The sequence below is a fragment of the Bufo bufo genome, chromosome 1 (genome assembly GCF_905171765.1).
Source record: "Bufo bufo chromosome 1, aBufBuf1.1, whole genome shotgun sequence".
Taxonomy (NCBI): Eukaryota; Metazoa; Chordata; class Amphibia; order Anura; family Bufonidae; genus Bufo; species Bufo bufo.
Genome location: NC_053389.1, coordinates 184,974,341 through 184,995,286, shown reverse-complemented (window position 1 = coordinate 184,995,286; position 20,946 = coordinate 184,974,341). Strand labels below are relative to the sequence as shown.

The 20,946-nt window shown below is 44.4% G+C and overlaps 1 protein-coding gene across 2 annotated transcripts; it reads left to right on the top strand.

Annotated features, from left to right (window-relative positions):
* Positions 1–13,643: 13,643 nt before the first annotated feature.
* On the top strand, positions 13,644–18,155 carry LOC121001932 (protein phosphatase 1 regulatory subunit 15A-like). Of its 2 annotated transcripts, none has more exons than XM_040433209.1 (3): positions 13,644–13,913; positions 15,468–16,551; positions 17,778–18,155. In XM_040433209.1, the coding sequence occupies exons 2-3, from the start codon at positions 15,469–15,471 to the stop codon at positions 17,985–17,987; spliced, it is 1,293 nt and encodes a 430-aa protein (XP_040289143.1). In that variant the 5' UTR covers positions 13,644–13,913; position 15,468; the 3' UTR covers positions 17,988–18,155. The 2 variants fall into 2 exon arrangements, with proteins under 2 accessions (XP_040289143.1, XP_040289134.1); XM_040433200.1 differs by having other exon boundaries at positions 15,458–16,551.
* Positions 18,156–20,946: the final 2,791 nt, after the last annotated feature.

The window sequence follows — 20,946 nt, the reverse complement described above, 5'->3', positions numbered from 1 at the left end:
TCCTGAGGAGAGGATGTGGGTTCCGGTGTCGGACATTAAAGCCACTCGCCTCATCAGGGCATTTCATAGGGCTCATCCTGAGAAGGTGGGTCCTGGGTGTCCGGAGTCCACCCGTAGAGGGGGGGGTACTGTCACTACCAGAGCATTGGGACGTTCTCACAGCTCTGTTTCTCCACCCCTGTGATGATGTCACTACTAGAGCTGGGAGGAGTTCTCACTACTCTGTTTACTTTTGGTTTCTTTCACCACAGCTGTCCTTCATGTGTTTGATTTTCCTCTCTTTATATCACCCCTCCTCCTATGATAGGATGTGGATTATAGTTCTCTCTTCAGTTGTAGCTCTGGCTTTAGTTTCTTCACTTGTAGCTATCAGTTCACTGGACCTGTGTTCTGCTGCAGCTAGCACTCCGGATATTGCCAGCCTGTCCTTGGATCCGTCTTCTCTGCGGCTGCAACACCGTCAGCTAAGTGTGCAGACATTGTTGTGTTCCTGTTTATTTCCTGACTGGATCTGAGGTGGCCACGGTTCCCTCCATATACTGAGTAGGGCACTGGTGGCCGTGCCCCTTCCACTATTGTAGGGGTTACAGTGGTCATTAGTCTTAGGCACGTGGGCATGCCTCTTTCCGCCATTTGGATCCGGGCATGTGCTTTAGCAGAATAGGGAGAGCGTTGAGGGTCGGACAGGGGTCACCCGTTATCCTCCCTAGTTCTGGGTCCAGTCAGTAGCTCTGTACTGTGTATTACTATTGTTGCCCACATACAGCCGTGACAATATGTATTTCGTTATTCATAGGCTTAGTCAAAGACTGACTACAGCAAACACCTAGCCCCGTGTCCCCTGAAGATTCCTGGGGCTTTAACCGAAGAAACGCATCGGGACACCTGAGTATGCCCCCACACTGATCCACTCTCTGTGTCTGGTTGGTGGTATACCCATTTTCTTGTGTTTATCATTTTTTCATTGTGTTCCAAAGTGTGTACTCCTTTCCTACATCAATCATTTGATTAGGGCCTTAACAGGGCTTTTTACTAGGATCAGAGTTCCTGTCTGTGCCACCCCTTGCGGGGCATTTTGGACCCCGTCCTTTGGATATCATATAGGGTGTTACAGGACAAGTAGGGAGGTATTAGGGCCAGTGGATGGTACACATTACAGCCCTAGCCCCTATATTTACCTACCCTCTCCTTGACCTTCTCCCTTATGATATATATTTTTTGTATGTTGTGTCGTTTTTGCCCAACCTACCAAAAGGGCACGTCTTATTTGTTGTTTGTGTAGTAGGGGCCTTTTTATCTCCTATTTAAATTAAAGCGAAGTTTTATATTAGTCTACTGCCCCTTTAGTTTCTTTTTGGCATCTCTTGAGCAGTATATCAGGGTGGCTCTGACTGCCCCTCCTGAACGACCACTTATTAGGTAATCGAGTGGATCTGCAGCCTGCCAGCGGCGATCATTCGCTGGCAGGCTGTAGATCAGATTTTTTTTAACCCCTTAAAGGTATATTAGACGCTGTTTTGATAACATTGTCTAATATACCTGCTACCTGGTCCTCTGGTGGTCCCTTTTGCTTGGATCGACCACCAGAGGACAGAGGCAGCTCTGTAAAGTAGCACCAAACACCACTACACTACACCCCCCCCCTGTCACTTATTAATCCCTGATCACCCCATATAGACTCCCTGATCACCCCCTTGTCACTGATCACCCCCCTGTCATCGATCACCCCCCTGTGAGGCTACATTCAGACGTCCGTATGTGTTTTGCGGATCCGCGGATCCGCAAAACACATACGGACGTCTGAATGGAGCCTTACAGGGGGGTGATCACCCCATATAGACTCCCTGATCACCCCCCTGTAAGGCTCCATTCAGACATCCGTATGTGTTTTGCAGATCCACGGATCCGCAAAACACATACGGACGTCTGAATGGAGCCTTACAGGGGGGTGATCACCCCATATAGACTCCCTGATCACCCCCCTGTCATTGATCACCCCCCTGTAAGGCTTCATTCAGACGTCCGTATGTGTTTTGCGGATCCGTGGATCCGCAAAACACATACAGACGTCTGAATGGAGCCTTACAGGGGGGTGATCACCCCATATAGACTCCCTGATCACCCCCCTGTAAGGCTCCAGTCAGACGTCCGTATGTGTTTTGCGGATCCGCCGGATCCGAAAAACACAGACACCGCGGATACGCAAAACACGGACACCGGCAATGTGCTTTCCGCATTTTGCGGATCCGCACATTGCCAGAACTATATAGAAAATGCCTTTTCTTGTCCGCAAATGCGGACAAGAATAGGACATGTTCTATAGGCTCTACAAAAAACGCAGTGTTCGCCCGATCAGGCCTGATCTTGTGCGCACACTTGCGTTCAGTCCGCCCCACCGCAGTGACAGAAATTTTTTTTTTCTGATCACTGCAAAAACTCCGTAAAATCGCTGTGGCGCTATAAAAAGATCACTTTTGAGGGGCATGGCGAGTTCATAGAAGATTTTTTTTTTTTCACAAGTTAGCGGAAATTGATTTTTTTTGTTTTTGTTTTTTTGTTTTTTCTTACAAAGTCTCATATTCCACTAACTTGTGACAAAAAATAAAATCTCACATGAACTCACCATACCGCTCACGGAATCCAAATGCGTGAAATTTTTTAGACATTTATATTCCAGACTTCTTCTCATGCTTTAGGGCCCCTAAAATGCCAGGGCAGTATAAATACCCCACAAGTGACCCCATTTTGGAAAGAAGACACCCCAAGGTATTCGCTGAGGGGCATATTGAGTCCATGAAAGATTGAACTTTTTGTCACAAGTTAGCGGAAAGGGAGACTTTGTGAGAAAAAACAAAAAAAATCAATTTCCGCTAACTTGTGCCAAAAAAAAAAACTTCGATGAACTCGCTATGCCCCTCACGGAATACCTTGGGGTGTCTTTGTAACGGATCACCTGGCACCCCGACTGAGTACCTCCGTTGACGGATGCTCCTAGCGTTTTCCTGAGGTTTCCAAGCACTCTGGCAGACACCACAATCACCGAACCGAAGCAGCATATAAATCCTCTTCAAGCATATGAATGCTGTAGACAGTTGAATAGGAAACCATACGAATAGGTTTACACTCCTAGCAGTCAAACTGGGACAGCATGTAATAAATCCTCCCCCAAGAATGAGACGACACTTCACCTTGAGGGTTAAAACAGGAACTGACTTTATTTAGACACAGCACATCTACTTTAAACCCCCCAACAGCCTCGTTTACATACAATAGGGCACCTAGAGGACTCTGGTACAAGGAAGGGTGGGGCCAGACAATAGCAAGGGCTGATGGGAGATTGAGGAGGGACAGAGCAGCTGGTTTAAAACTGGTCTCCCAGTGTCTCTGCGACAACACCCTGCCGGGGAAACAATGGGACAGGAAAAAGGGGGAGGAGAAGAGGCACAGAACAGCAGTGCCTGTGACATATCAACCATTACAGCAAGAGCAAGATATATACAGACTCCCGTTTCTGGTCAGTATAAAATATAACATTTATTTATTTCATTGTTAAAAATATAACATAAAGCGGGAGAACAAAGGAAAAACTTTAAAATTCTAGGTTTAGCAGGATCACTAAGCAGAGTGAAGGGTTAATTTCACCCATATACTCTGCATGCCCTAACATATATCCATCCACCTTTTTATTCGGCGGTGTATTTTCCCTTTTTTGGAGTTTTATGTTTGAGGGTCACCTAGTGGTTATCAGTCATTATTTTCTTGATATATCTCAAGTATGTCTCTCCACCATTAGTGGTCGCGGTTCAGAGGAGTCTTCTCTCCGCGACAGGATCCCTGCCTAACCTAATCTAAAAATTAAAGGCTAGAGCTCCCCCAACATGTTTCGCCACTGTAACGTGGCTTCATCAGGGGAAAGGAGCTACTATCAACAAGAATGCTTTACAACGGTGTTTTTTTATCCTCTATGGGTGGGTCCTTATAGGTATTGCAGCCAATCGCTGCTCAAGCATTCTGATTGAGGGTTTAGTGGCCCAATCTATGTATTAGTTGCTATATTTACGTCATATCATCGCGTCCAGTGTGCGGTACTACGAACTGCGCATGCGTCCGAACTTTTCATTAAGAATCGGGAGACCGATGCTACTGGGCATGCGCATACACTTAGAAAAATATTTGTGCGGTCACGTCTTATACCGCGCATGCGCATGAACTTATAGTTTAGCCGTTAAGAGGTAGCGTATCTCAAGACAGTGATCCAAACTACGCATGCGCCGAAACTTTTCAATCAATAGCTAGAGGAGCGGTATTACTGGGCATGCGCATACACTTTAAAAAATAACCTGGTTTTCACAGTGTGATCGCAAAATATATCTTATCGCTACGTATTGCGCATGCGCACGAACTTATAGCTCGATAATTACAAGATAGTAAATGCGCATGCGCCCATACTTAGATACTTAAAGACAGCGATCCAGACTGCGGTGATATACACTGCGCATGCGCTATAACTTTTTAAACCATATCTAGTGGAACGATCTTCCTGAACATGCGCATGCACTTAGAAATTTAACCCAGTTATTTGGGTGGTGCGGTCACATCTTGCGTCCATAGCTACATTTTGCGCATGCGCATGAACTTATAGTTCGATAGTCGGGAAATGACATTGGAGCGCTTGCGCCCATACTTAGATGTTTTCAGGTATTAATCACTTGCTTTTTAACCTGTATATTTAGCATGTATTAGATCTCATAATTTAACAGGCTGAGGGATGACATTACTAGGTATATGTCTATCCTCCATTCCATCCCACATTTAGGTATATACGCTTCATGCACCCCCATACTAATAGATTATTATTGGGTACATGTTAGTGCTCTTACAACTTCTTCAAGTTATAATTTTTTCTCATTTGATTTACTTTATTATGAATAGGTGCGCAAATTCCATCATTCCCTCCATCCTTCTTCGTTCCGAAGTTTCTGGACCCGATCAAATAGCATTCAAAAAAAGGTCAGAGGCCACTTGCCTTTTTCTTCCTATATATGCTATATTTGTTCTTTTTTATATAGTTGTAATATTGATTTATTTCTTCTAAGGTACTCTCCTATTATTTTATATGAAGGCTGTGAAGGAAAACCCTTCATTTAGGCCTTGTGGACTCATCGTCTTTAATCTATGGATCCAGCGTGCCTCGCTCTGTAACAATTTTTTATCTAAATTCCCGCCTCTTGGTCCTAAAGATATTTTTTCTATGCCCCAGAATCTAAGAACGGAGCTCTTATTGTTATGAAAATATCTTTTATGTCTGGCAATTGATGTGTCTTTACCTGTTTCAATGGTGCTGATATGTCCTGAGATGCGGCTTCTCAACTCCTGTACCGTTTTGCCCACATATAGTTTAGGGCAGGGGCATGATGCCAAGTACACTACTCCCTGGGTTTTACATGTGATACGTTGTCTTATTTCGTATTCCTTTTTGTCCACAGGATTGATGTATTTCTTTATGCGAGGAACATATCTACAAAAAGAACACTCCCCGCATGGTGACGATCCTCGGTATCCTACAACATGTACTTCAGGAGTGGAGCCTTTTTCCATCAGGTGACTATGCACCAATTGATCTTTAAGATTGGTGCCCCTTCTGTATGTTATTGTTGGATTAGGGGTCAGCACCATATTTAGATCTCTATCTGATTTTACTATATGCCAGTGTTTCTTTAGGATTCCATAGATTTCTTTATTGTACCCATCATAGGTACCTATACATCTAATGATGTTACTTTTTTTAGGGGGAGTTTCTTTAAGAAGGTCTTCTCTCTTAGTTCCTTTAGCTCTGGTGTATGCACTTTTTAGAGGTTTTTTTGGGTATCCTCTATCTCTGAATCTCCGGAGGAGTTGTCCACTTTCCTCAGAAAATGAGGCCTCATCGGAGCAGTTACGAAGTGCCCTCAAGTACTGGCCAATAGGGATATCTTTCTTTAGGGAGGTAGGATGCCAGCTATCCCAGTGTAGGTAGCTGTTCGTGGATGTTGGTTTCCTAAAGACTTCTGTTTCCAGGTAACCACATTCTGTCTTCTTTATTTTAAGGTCAAGGAATACAATCTAATTTTCCTGAATCTCATAGGTATATTTCATGCCTATGCTGTTGTCATTTAATTTCTGAGCGAACTCATGGAACAGAGAATGACCCCCATCCCATAGGATGAGAATGTCGTCTATATATCTGCCCCAAAATTATCGAGCTATAAGTTCGTGCGCATGCGCAATACGTAGCGATAAGATATATTTAGCGATCACACTGTGAAAACCAGGCTATTTTTTAAAGTGTATGCGCATGCCCAGTAATACCGCTCCTCTAGCTATTGATTGAAAAGTTTCGGCGCATGCGTAGTTTGGATCACTGTCTTGAGATACGCTACCTCTTGACGGCTAAACTATAAGTTCATGCGTATGCGCGGTATAAGACGTGACCGCACAAATATTTTTCTAAGTGTATGCGCATGCCCAGTAGCATCGGTCTCCCGATTCTTAATGAAAAGTTCGGATGCATGCGCAGTTCGTAGTACCGCACACTGGACATACTTGAGATATATCAAGAAAATAATGACTGATAACCACTAGGTGACCCTCAAACATAAAACTCCATAAAAGGGAAAATACACCGCCGAATAAAAAGGTGGATGGATATATGTTAGGGCATGCAGAGTATATGGGTGAAATTAACCCTTCACTCTGCTTAGTGATCCTGCTAAACCTAGAATTTTAAAGTTTTTCCTTTGTTCTCCCGCTTTATGTTATATTTTTAACAATGAAATAAATAAATGTTATATTTTATACTGACCAGAAACGGGAGTCTATTAGTCTAGGCAACTAGACTATTTGAATTATATAAATATTTTTTTCCTGGGTCTAAAGGGTCTTTGAAAATTTGTAAGATATATACAGTCCACAACACACAGCAACACAAAATACCACATGCCCAAATTGCATTCAACGTACAAATTCACCAGGGGCCATAGTCAGTAGGTAGGAGGCGGGTAGCCAGGCCTCTCCAATGCCCAGTGGCGAGGCGGGTTCCGCCACAGTCTTCTTTCCAAAATGGGGTCACATGTGGGGTATTTATACTGCCCTGGCATTTTAGGGGCCCTAAAGCGTGAGAAGAAGTCTGGAATCCAAATGTCTAAAAATGCCCTCCTAAAAGGAATTTGGGCCCCTTTGCGCACCTAGGCTGCAAAAAAGTGTCACACATGTGGTATCGCCGTACTCAGGAGAAGTTGGGCAATGTGTTTTGGGGTGTCTTTTTACATATACCCATGCTGGGTGAGAGAAATATCTCTCTAAAAGACAACTTTTCCCAGCATGGGCATGTGTAAAAAGACACCCCAAAACACATTGCCCGACTTCTCCTGATTACGGCGATACCACATGTGTGACACTTTTTTGCAGCCTAGGTGGGCAAAGGGGCCCACATTCCAAAGAGCACCTTTCGGATTTCACAGGGCATTTTTTACACATTTTGATTTCAAACTACTTCTCACGCATTAGGGCCCCTAAAATGCCAGGGCAGTATAACTACCCCACAAGTGACCCCATTTTGGAAAGAAGACACCCCAAGGTATTTCGTGATGGGCATAGTGAGTTCATGGAAGTTTTTATTTTTTGTCACAAGTTAGTGGAATATGAGACTTTGAAAGGAAAAAAAAAAAAAATCATAATTTTCCACTAACTTGTGACAAAAAATAAAAAGTTCTATGAACTCACTATGCCCATCAGTGAATACCTTAGGGTGTCTACTTTCCGAAATGGGGTCATTTGTGGGGTTTTTCTACTGTCTGGGCATTGTAGAACCTCAGGAAACATGACAGGTGCTCAGAAAGTCAGAGCTACTTCAAAAAGCGGAAATTCACATTTTTGTACCATAGTTTGTAAACGCTATAACTTTTACCCAAACCATTTTTTTTTACCCAAACATTTTTTTTTTATCAAAGACATGTAGAACAATAAATTTAGAGAAAAATTTATATAGATATGTATTTTTTTTTGAAAAATTTTACAACTGAAAAATGTCATTTTTTTGCAAACATTACAGTAAATTTCGATTAATAACAAAAAAAGTAAAAATGTCAGCAGCAATGAAATACCACCAAATGAAAGCTCTATAAGTGAGAAGAAAAGAAGGTAAAATTCATTTGGGTGGTAAGTTGCATGACCGAGCAATAAACCGTGAAAGTAGTGTAGTGCAGAATTGTAAAAAGTGGTCTGGTCATTAAGGGTGTTTAAGCTAGGGGAGCTGAGGTGGTTAAGTTGGCTGGTATTTTTTGTTGGGAAAGGTGGCAACCCTAGCTGTGAGTGATCTTAAAGCTCAGATCCATTCATTTCCTTGGAGCTGGGCTGCAATAGCAGACACAACCCATGGACAGATGTGGTGATTATTTTACAATAAGGCGGCATGTTTTTAAAATGCTGGATAATTCCTTTAAGAAAAGGATGAAACAGCAATATTCTGCACATCCCCTACTAAATCCTCTTTCACACATCAGTGAATCACGTAAGCTCACGGCACATGTAACCTATTAACTATAATTAGTATCTGTGGTTTTCCACATACCGTGGGTTTTTGGTGACACCATAGAAGTAAGCCCTATTTTTTTTTCATGATTATGGATCCCTTACGCACATTATAGTCTGTCCGTGAAAACCATGGAGACAACACAGATGCCATCCGTGTTTGGTTCGTGGTTTTCACAACCATTAGTAGGAGATGCTCTGGAAATTAATTTTCAGTGTCCATGAAATAGGGGTGACACGCGTGAAAGTGTTGTTTACTTCTCAATGCACCTTGATTCCTTCCTTTGTCCCCGAAGACAGGCGCCTGGAGAACTTATTTCTCAATGACACATGCAGTATGATGTCAGAAACAGTTCTATTTATTCCTTGCCATGCAGGGCTTTATATACATTCATGCATACATACAAGAACAGCTGCAGCTCTCATTATAATAATGCTGACTAGGAACATTTCCTTATACAGACAGAAGTTAAATGTAAATATAGTTACCCTTTAATATGATGTCACCCAACCTCCTGTCCTTCATACAGATCATACAGCTAATTATATTTAACCCTTCAATCCCCTCTTAAGTCATGAATATGACTTATCTTCTTTCTCTCATAGAGAGGTAAGTAGCATATGATTGTCCAGGGTCTGTGGGTTTTGGACACATTACACAAAACATCTCTATGAGGGAAGAGATACATTGGATGCAACAACATATGACAATCAGGGAAGCAATTATAATTATAATACTGATAAATAATGTTCTTAACCAACTCAAATCCGGCAGCCAGCTCAATAACCACTCCCACCAAGAGGATGAATCAACATCTTTCCTGATATTATTAGCAATTTCATGTAACGCTTGAATATGGGACTGGATTGATCTGGAATGATCAGATAAATTAAAGCAACACATTCCTTTAAAATCTTGACATCCTATATTATGTTTCAGTAACAGATAATCTACAGCAAATCTAGTTTCTAGCACTGCTCCTCTTACGCCTTGTATATCTAAAAGCATGTCTGATAAGGCGATAGAGGTATGATTCAGTGATTTAGCTAAGTCACATGCAATAGAATTTATAGTACGAGTATTATTTATAGCCAGTCCAGGCACTCCTAATATAGAGGCGCCCAAACTTGTATATTCTGTACGGCTGAAAAGGGGTAAAGTAGAGTCACAGTCTTCTGATAAAGTCTTGGTAACCGATCTGTAAGCTCTCCTGATAGGGGGTTGACTGGGAAGGGTCAAAGGCAGCCTGGATAATGCACAGGGACCTCCAATAACATTAGCAGGAATGTAATTGTAAGTGCTGTTACCACAAGACAAAAAAGATCCCTTAGAGAGCATTATATTATAGATAAAACTGGGAGTCACAATGGTCTTATTACAACTCATGGAATTATCCAGGGAGCTAGCAAGCTTACTATTCTTTTTACAAGTGTCCTCAATATAATCATATACACTATTCCTAGGTAATCCACTTTTTATGTCTCTACCATCACAATATAAAGTCATATCCTGGGAAAAGGTAAAACCATTACCACTCCATTCCAGTCTGTATGGATCAATACAGAGCTGATTGTGAACTTCTAATACTTGCTGTTAGTGGTTGAAGGACCTGTGATGATGTCATCACAGGTCCTGGCAGATGTACCTTTCAAAACTAGGAACTACACCATTTTTGGTCCAGTTCTTTTGCTAGATCCTGCAGGAACTGTGATGTTGAAGATGATGTCATCACAGGTCCTGGCAGATGCACTGTTCTAACCTGGGAACTACACTTTACACTGTGCAGTTCCCTTACAGGACCTGTGATGACATAATCAAAGGTAATTTAGCTTTAGAAAGATAGACAGGAGCAATTAGGGGACGGGGCCTCTCCTCCCCAGCGGGCCCCTCTTCCTCGCAGGCCCCATAGCAGCTGCGTGGTCTGCCTATATGGTAGGTATGCCACTGGCACTGAGCTGAACAAAATGGCGGTTTATAATGTTACAATCAGTGTGGGGGGGAAACTCCACACTGAACACAGGAGGGAAGGGGAACAGTAACTGGGCCTGGAAACTAGGGAAGAAACAGGTCACCTCGTAGACCACCCTAATCCAGGCCCTGACTACCTATCAATATGAATAGACCTTGAAGGTAGGAATATTTATAAGCAGGATACCTAGGCCCTGATTTCCCTATAAGGCCCCAGATGGACGAATAGAAGTCTCTGTCTCAGGCCCAGATACAACAACAGGGAATATAACAAATACAAACAAATGTGACACTTAAAGGGGTTCTGGATAGATCAGCTGTTTGAGAAGGCAGCGGCGCTCCACGAGTGCCGCGACCTTCTCACTGTTTACTGCAGGCCTAGTGATGTCACGACTAGTATCAACTGGCCTGGGCGCGGCTAAGCTCTGTTCACTTGAATGGAGCCAGTTCATACTAATCGTGACGTCACTGGGCCTGCAGTAAACAGTGAGAAGGTCGCGGCACTCGTGGAGCACCGCTGCCTTCTAAAACAGCTGATCGGCGGGGGTCCCGGAGGTTGGACCCCCGCCGATCAGATGCTGATGATCTATCCAGAGGATAGATCATCAGTTTAAACAAACTGCAGAACCCCTTTAACTTCTGTAGAGATGGAAGAACAGGAACACCAGAGAGAATCTCACACCAGCTCAGCCAAACCCAAATGAAGCTATCTACCGCATAGTCAGAAGGCTGGGGTCAGACTATAAAGGGTAGAAGTGATGACCACTGAGCAACAGCTGAGAAAAGGGAAGTGGTCATTAACCCTATCAACACCGAATCAAGAGAAATCAAGGAGGCGTTAGATTCCTCCACGCTCAGCCAATCTCCTTGATTTCCTGACATCAGTCACCTGAGGGACCGTGACAGGTACTGTAGCTTTCTGTTATAGAGGTATTGTATCTGCCACTGTTATGGGGGACTGTGGCTTTCTGTTATAGAGGTGTATCCAGGGCCGCTGATAGGCCAGTACAGCTGGCCCAGTTGTACCGGGCCCGGCTGGCAGGGGGGCCCGGGCTGCCGACTCCCGAGCCATTTTAATTTTTTTGCTGTCAGTGGGCTGGCTCCAGTAACAGCAGGCAGTGTGGGGGCGGCGCTCACTCACTGACGTCACACGCCTGCTCCTCCCACTAGGCGGCGCAGGCGCGTGACGTCAGTGAGTGAGCGCTGCCGCCCGCACTTGTTACTGGAGGCTGGAGGGTGGAGGGAGGAGGCAGGAGCTGAATGTAAGGTAGTATTTTAGTAAAGAGATGAGCGCTGTGCCTGTGCTAAAATTAAAGTTACTGTCTGCAGCCTGCACGGCTGCACCGATTTATTAATGTATACTACTGTGAGTGGCGGGGGGGGATCTATATGGATGACGTCATGACGGCACTGTTATAGGGAGGGCGGGGGATCCGTGGATGGCACTGTTATGGGGGGGGGGGGTCTGTCATGTGGATGACACTTATGGGGGGGGCCGGGGGGTCTGTGGATGACACTTATGGGGGGGATCTGTGGATGGCACCATTATGGAGGGGGATCTGTGGATGACACTGTTATGGGGGGGATCTGTGGATGACACTGTTATGGGGGGATCTGTGGATGACACTGTTATGGGGGGATCTGTGGATGACTGTTATGGGGGGGATCTGTGGATGGCACTGTTATGGAGGGTATCTGTGAATGGCACTGTTATGGAGGGGTATCTGTGGATGACACATAGCATAAGATGCTATATACGGTATGTGTCATCCACAGATCCCCCCATAACAGTGCCATCCACAGATCCTCTCCATAACAGTGCCATCCACAGATCCCCTCCATAACAGTGCCATCCACAGATCCCCTCCATAACAGTGCCATCCACAGATCCCCTCCATAACAGTGCCATCCACAGATCCCCTCCATAACAGTGCCATCCACAGATCCCCTCCATAACAGTGCCATCCACAGATCCCCTCCATAAAAGTGCCATTCACAGATCCCCTCCATAACAGTGCCATTCACAGATCCCCTCCATAACAGCGCCATTCACAGACGACCCCCCATAAGTGTCATCCACAGACCCCCCCCCCCATAAGTGTCATCCACAGACCCCCCCCCCCATAAGTGTCATCCACAGATCCCCCCATAAGTGTCATCCACATTACTTATGTTTTTTTGGATAATAAAACTTATAACTGGCTGGAGAAAAATAAATATCACTTGTAGACAAATCTGCATGTTGTTTCAAGGCGGCGTCTGGGGAGGGGCCAAGGGCGGGGCCAGGGGTGTGGCTGAAGGAGGGATCAGGGGGTGGAGCTGAAGGGGGCCCCGTCATGTATGCTGTACGGGGCCCCATGATTTCTATCAGCGGCCCTGGGTGTATCTACCATTGTTATGGGGGGACAGTGTCTTTCTCTTATGGAGGTGTATCTACCATTGTTATGGGGGTACTGTGGCTTTCTGTTATGGAGGTATTGTACCTGCCGATGTTATGGGGGTACTGTGGCTTTCTGTTATAGAGGTATTATATCTGCCACTGTTAATGGAGGCTGGTGGCCCATCGCAAGCAAATGGAGGAGGTAAGTTAGATTTTTTTTGTGTTTTTTACACTATTTCAGGTTAAATTGATTCGCTGACACGAAACACGAGGAAATTCGTCATCAAGGCGAATTGAATTTATCCTGAAATAGTGTGGGATTCGATTAGCTCATCTCTAATTAGGATGTACATTTCACTACAGATAATAACTGATTACAGCCGCCATATATGGCAGTAAAGTAAAACTTCCTCTTTACGCCTGGAATCCCCATTATCTCCTTTGTCATCATTTGGAAAGCACGAGACATCATTGAGTAATTTCTCGAGAATTCTTGTTGGACTTTCATGACGTCCCTGCTTCTCTATTCAGCGTGTGAAGATTAGTAGCCCCACCCCTACCCGTCTCTATAGCAACCCGTGTTTTCCTTGAACGACAAGCAGAACGTCACGTACTTTCCTGAAGCATGGAGGCCACGCCTTCTCCGCGCTGATTGGTGACTACTCTGACGTGCTCGGGTCCGGTACCCTATATAAACAGACTCTGGAGCGGCCGTCGCCATTTCAATTCACACCCTATAACACAACAGAAACGACATTAGAGAGCGAGCGCCCCGATGACCAGGAATGGCCTGTACCGATAGCTGTTTACTCGAGAGTAGTCACCGTGTCTCACCAATGTGCTGTGTGCTGAGCAAGAGACAAGTCAGAAGAGCTGAAGCGCGGCCTGCTGTTTGCTTCCTCGGGTTTCACCGGAATATCCAGGAGCCCCCTGCCCAGGAGACCGCCTCTAACTTCTGCTGGAGCGCCGTGGTCACAGGCTGACCTCATCTGATAGGTATGCCAAGTCCTTGTGTCACCTCAGGTCACCAGAACTTGCTGGTACCAGTAGTACTTCACCAGTCTGGAGCTGGCTGACCGGAAATGGCGCTGTTGTACTGGTTGATAGAGATGTATTGCCTCATGTGTGCAATATATATATTAGTACTGTACCATGGTGGCATATGTCTGCTGATTGCTTTATGGCTTCATCTTTCTATGGTTACTTATTAAGGTATAGACTTTGGTTGCTAAGTTGCAGTGTCCCTTTAACTGGTCTTCTGCCTTCCTAAAGAGATATATAGAGATATAGAGATATAGAGATATAGAGATATAGAGATATAGAGATATAGAGATATAGAGATATAGAGATATAGAGATATAGAGATATAGAGATAGAGATATATAGAGATATAGAGAGATATAGAGAGATATAGAGAGATAGAGAGATAGAGATGAGATGAGATAGAGATATATAGAGAGAGAGAGATATAGATAGATAGAGATAGATAGATAGATAGATAGAGAGATAGAGAGAGATATATATAGAGAGAGAGAGATATATATAGATAGATAGAGATATATATATAGATTTTTTTTGTCCTAGTGACCATTGAGGTGATGACATAGCAGTCCATGTAATGTGAGGCTGTGTCCGGCATTTCCTTATGTAGTACATCATGTTCTGATGTCATGTGGATGGGAGGGGGCTCAATGTAGTGATCAACTGGTAATGGTTAGGTTGATCCTTTAGTTTTTGAGGATAGATGATGGTGACCCAGGTAACACATCAGTCTAAGATCCAGATCATACACGCTTAGTCGCTTACTCACCTTGGGAATGATGGAGGCCGGACTGACGAGGTCTCGCGTGACTGCATACCAAATGCTTCTTGGGTATAGTCATAGATGTATTGTGTAACCTAACTACTGTGGGGTAACTGCTATGCAGTGCCCCCTCCTCCAAATGATCTATTGTAGAAGAGGCAGATAAGAGCTTAGCAATGTTCTAAAGCCGCTTGGTCACTGGACTGTAATCCAGTAAAGAGAGCTGCTGGATTCTTGAGGACACTGCCTGGAGTATTCCAGTGGACAAGGCTTCATGCACATGACCAGATGTATTTTGTAGTCCCCAAAATACCATGACTGGCTGTGTGCATCCTACACTTTCCTTGGTCCCCATTATAGATAATAGGACATGTTCTATAATTTACGGAACAGCAGGGTCCATGTGTGATCTGCCAAAAAGGCGGATTGGACTTGGACCAAAATTACAGTTGGGCCTAACACTGATTCCTCCTGTGCACCTGTTTGATGCATCATGGATCCATGGGTGTTCAAACATTAGGAACCTCACAGATCACTAGAATGGGGGACCCAGAATACTAAATGTCCATTGGTCGAGGAGGTGCTTCTAGTCTATACTATTATATGGGAGGTTTGAAAATGGCCAAGTGAGCAATATATCTAGCAGTTTCCACCTGGTTATGTATGGTATCTTTTGAAATGTTCTGTACATGCTCTACAACTATATTAGTGTCTGACTTGCCTCTTTTTCTTTTAGTACTTCTCAGAATGGGATTAAATTACGTCGACTTTTACTCCTACTGGAGAAATTTGACGTCTCCTCTGAACAGTTGGCATAGAGGCACTGCCTTCCAGTTTGATATGAAAGATCATCCACAGGCTCCTGTTGTCTTCACTGACCTGGGCACAGACATGGTCCTAGTCACAATGGCCGCTAGGATGGTGCAGTCCATTATTTCACTGGGCAGGAACGTCCTGCAGAAGCTAGCTTTATATTGGAAGATGCATCCTCGTGCCTGTATGAAACAGGTTTTGCGAGCAGTCGTGAGGGTGTGCTGGAGTGTTGTCTACATTTTCTTACAATTGTTGATGACTACTGTGTATGTCTACAAGGATCGGTCAAGGTTTAAGGCCATGTGTGATACAGAGCAGCCCATGAATAGTGTCACTATAAAGTGTCACTGGAGAAGTCAGACTGAGCCAGCCAAAAAGATGATTGAAGAGTTGTGCAGTATGAAGATGGGGACCGTTCAAGAAGTTGCCAAGATGGAGGTGGATTGTAAATGTGAAAAGATGGAAGCCACAGAGGTTCTTCTGCCATCTTGTACCAATCCAGTCATCCTGTCCATGATCTGCATGCCCTTGGACTCCTCTGAGGAGTCCGAAGTGGACAGTATTGAAGAGCTGGAAGAAGATTGTTCCCAAGAAGAGATGTCTGTGGACAGTGGTATGCAAGAGTCTTGGACTCCAAAGTCCAAGTCTGGAGATGATGATGAAGAAAGTGATTGGTCTGATGAGGACTCCTGGGATGAAGAGAGTAATCCATCATGCAATGAAGATGAAGACTTGTGGGCATCTTTCTGTCACAGTGATGATCCATACAATCCTCTTTCTTTTGCTGTGCCTACAAGAAGTCCTGAGATGCCAAAGAAAGACACCCCCATCAAAAGTCTGGAAACACCCCAGATTCGGGGTCATTTGGACCTGACCAAAACAGTGTGTGTGACTGTTTCTGAGAAGTATAAGACAAGACTGTGTAAGAAGCCTGTGTTGTCTGGATACAAGTCTCCTCACAAGTGCACACCGCTAGAGGAGGAGTCACCTGATGAAAGCGACCAGTGCACTAAGAAAGTAAGTGGACAATCATCAAATTGATTAAAATAAAACTTATGTATGGTGCGCTATCTGCAAATGACCTGGCTTGGGATAAGAGTCGTGTCCTCACTTCTTGGTAAGACTAATTGAGTCATACCCCTGGCACGTTCCCATAATCCCCATCAGCCTGCCATATTAGAGCAAGGAGATCTCTAGTTACTGTGGGACATGACCCCTGTGGTCAGCCTCGTCATTTTCATATTGCGCAAGACCTGTACGAACCTTTTTTATTATATAGACCTTTTATGAAGTCTCTAAGGCTACTTTCACACTTGCGGCAGAGTGATCCGGCAAGCCGTTACGCTGCCGAAGCTGTCAAAACGTATGCCAACTGATGGCATTTGTAAGACTGATCAGGATCCTGACCAGTCTTAAAAATGCCTGATCAGTCAGAAAAATGCATTGAAATGCCGGATCTGTCTTTCCGGTGTCATCCAGCAAAACGCATCCGGCACTAATGCATCCCTATAAGAAAAAATGCCGGATCTGGCATTCAGGCAAGTCTTCAGTTTTTTTTGGCTGGAGATAAAACCGTAGCATGCTGTGGTTTTCTTTTGCCTGATCAGTCAAAATGACTAAACTGAAGACATCCTGAACGGATTGCTCTTCATTCAGAATGCATTAGGATAAAACTGATCAGTTCTTTTCCGGTATAGAGCCCCTAGGATGGAACTCTATGCCGGAAAATAAAAACGCTAGTGTGAAAGTACCCTAATACAGATGCCCTTCCTTTGGTATCTGCTAAGTGAATGACAGGAACATGGTATAAACCCAGCTTTGCTGCAGATTTCACCCCGTTAATAGCAAACTGAAAATGTTGTTGAAAATCCAGTCTATAATCTGTTCTCTGGTTTCACCATGAGATAATTAAAGCAGCAGCCTAACCAGGGACTTGTCTCAGTCAGCACCTGAAGGTCCCAGAATTTCATGTCATTGCATAAGGTCTCTAGTGAGGTCTGATGCCATCTTCTGAAACCGTCAGATCTGTGGGAGTAGAACCGCCCACAGGAAGTCTGGGATTAGACTGTCATGGCAACGAGCGGCATGAGTGCCGCGTCATTGTACACCGCTCATTAGTAACAATTTAATTGCAGTAATGATCACTTGTGATGGAGCTATTTATAGGGGTGTACACTGTAGGGTTTGTCTGTTTTATTAGCTGTGGTATAAATTGGTCTTATCTTTAACCTCTTTTATTCCAGGTGCGCTTCTCACCCAAAATCACAGTCCACCCTATCATCACTTGGAGCTTTGCTCACAGAATGGCCCGGAAAGGCCCATGGGAAGAATATGCCCGGGATCGCAGCCGCTTCCAGAGACGGATTGCTGAGACAGAGGCCGCCATTAGCTTGTGTCTGGAGCCTCGTCACAGAGAGAAGATCTGGAGCAGATTACAAAGCAAACAGAACTGAACTTCTTATCTCATGTTCTCTGCCATCTCTCTTCTGCACTCCTCCCACCACTGGGGGCATCTGCCCTTAATTTGCACTGGGTACAGTTGGGAACTTCATTTCAGTTTACTCGGCAGTGTTATTCCATTAGATATTTATTTCACTGACTATTTGAAGGATTTTGTTACTTTAAGGCCCCCTGCACACGATCAGGATTGCACGCGGATTTTCCGTGCGGATTTGCGTGCGAAAAATCCGCACCGTAGGTCATGTCCATTGTATTCTATGAGAATTTGAAATTCTCAATGCACACGATGCGGATTTTTTCCGCGCGGATTTTGACCTGCGGTGCGGATTTTAAAATCCGCGACATGTCAATTAATTTTTTTTTTCCTGACCGGATTTTCTTCATTCACTTAGTGAAATCCGCATGCGCAAAATCCGCACCGAATCCGCACGCAAATCCGTATGCAAATCCGCACCAATTAATGCGGATTGACCGCACAGATTTGCCTGCGAACACCTGCGGATTTCAGTGCGGATTCTCCGCACATGAATCCTGAACGTGTGCATGTACCCTAACACTCCATATTCTTGAGCCATAAAGTGCATCACTGTTGTCTTCAAGGACACTTCATGGTGTTCTTGTTTAGTTGATGCTTTCCTGCCAAAGTTACTGAGCAAAAGACTATGCAAGGAACGTAGGGCTAGTAATAGCTGTAGCAGTGGCCTCTCCATGAGCAACGACCCTACCTCACCCGGTTATGAGTTACTGGGAGTACACTAATATTGCCTTCTCAAATGGAGCCTGCTGCTTGGGACTTTGGTCAGATTTTCCAAACCATGACTGATCAGAGTATACTTGCAAAGTGAAACATTGGGTGTAGGCTACCCTAATGCTGCAACACGCTGCATTGGATGTAGCTTTTTAAGCTGTGCTCAAAGTCCTGAAAACTGCGGCAAATAACACCTCTGTATCTTGGTTTACCGACACTGTTCATGTGTAGACCACATGGTGGCTGTAACGTGTGAACGCAGACTTCACTGTATATCTTGGAGTGTAATTTGGGCATCTTGTCAGGTCATTAGGCCCATGAAATGATAACCTGGCACCAAGCATGGTAGAGAGCCCAATAGTTCTGGCAGCATCACACATGCATGATTGTACTGCCTAAAGGCCTGTTCACATGGTGGATTTTAACATTGACAATATGGTTTTTGCTGCGGTTCCCTGCTGGTAGACTAGCTTCATTGAATGAAGCTAAATCGCAAGCGGACATCCGTCGCAGCTGCCAAAGTTGGCTGCTCGCACACTGTGCCAAGAAGGGACATGTCCCCTCTTGGCACGGTTGCATCTTCAAATCCCTGTCCTGTGAACTACAGTGTTGCCTCCCATTGAAAACAGAGGCAAAAACCACGTGACTGCCGGTGTACGTACCAGAATTCCGCTGGCAAATTTTGCCGTTTGGACTAGACACTCTGAAAGTCACCTTCCCACCTTTCTATTCAATACGAAACACGTAGCATTGACTGACTCTTGTGCAGTGCCCACTAGTGGGAAAGTTAATAACCAGTTTCTCAGCAGTTACAGTAAAGTTCTCATCCATGTGATGTGATTTTATTTTGTTGTATTTATTGATCGTTTTGTTAATTTTAACTTATTTGCTTTTAAAGTTAATAAATACATTTTATTTCTTTATTGTGTTGTCTAAAAAGCAATTTATTTATTTTGCTGAAGTCTCAAGATCTGTTCATCAGTGATCTGTATTATTTTGGAAGACTTAAAGGGATTGTCTTATAGAAATGGAGCCCCACAAGTGAAGGAGGGCGCACTGCGCATGCGCAGCCACCCTACATTAATTTTATGTAAGGCCGGTGAAAATAGCCGGGTGCTGGCTCAGCTATTTCCATCGGCCCCATAGAAATGAATGGGAGCAGGGGCCACACATGCGCGGTACGCTGCCATTCACTTCTATTGGGACCCGGCTTGGTGGCCGGACCGGAGCCCTCCAGCCACCACCTTGCAGGGATCTGCACCTATAAGACAATGGGGGCATATCCTAGCGATATGCCCCCATTGTCCATGATAACCCCTTTAAGAAATTTATGGTGGACTCACACCTGACAAATAGATCCATATGGTCAGCTAATGATGCATGGAAGCGTGTGGCCCCACAATCAATACACACTACGAAAAGATTCAAACATCAGTATAATCCTGACTTTATTCATATTTCATAAAATATGTAAAAATAGATGAGATGTCACATGAGCGTCACAACAAAATCTTGCACGATTTTGTGAATAACTTACTTCAGCTCATCGGAGCCCATACATTCTAATCCTGAACAGAGACAAATCTCACAGTATTATCACAAATGTTTTAGCAAAGCGGCTTCGGATGTAGCATGCAAAGTCTCTTCGCTCATCTCTAGTTAAGGCTTTGATGTGAGGGTTCAGGCCTACCCAAATTAAAACTTGGCACATTAGAGACCTAAAGTTTTTATTTCTAAGTGGGTTTCTGATTCCCCCACCTAAGGCCTCATGTCCTGGAGCGGCAATAATTGTGCAAACAGGAGAACACCGCATCCTAGGTTACAATGATGCTGTGCACGTTGGGCTATCCGCATTTATAAAATCATATGAGTGCGGGGACAATAGTACTGCGGGCAGCCTGATGTGTGCAGTATCATTGGAACCTATGATCCTGTGTGCACGATCAATGCTGCTCCGGGACATATGGCCCGCTCTCAGGGCATAGTTGTGTGCAAGGGCCCTAAGTATAATTTAGCCCAGGGATGCCCAACCTGCAGCTACAACTCCCACAATGCCCTGCTGTAGGCTGTCCAGGCATGCTGGGAGTTGTAGTTTTGAAACAGCTGGAGGGCTGCAGGTTGGGCACCCATGATTTGGAACCTGGAGATTATAGGTTCCACAATCTCCTCCTGATTCATAGGTTGGCTAAGCATGTGTGGTCTCA

What these genes read in the sequence shown, in the direction of transcription:
- LOC121001932 (XM_040433209.1), top strand. Translation starts at nt 15,469, where the DNA reads ATGGGATTAAATTACGTCGACTTTTACTCCTACTGGAGAAATTTGACG. An exon ending in GCGACCAGTGCACTAAGAAA is followed by an intron (nt 16,552 to 17,777) that starts GTAAGTGGACAA and finishes CTTTTATTCCAG; the next exon opens with GTGCGCTTCTCACCCAAAAT.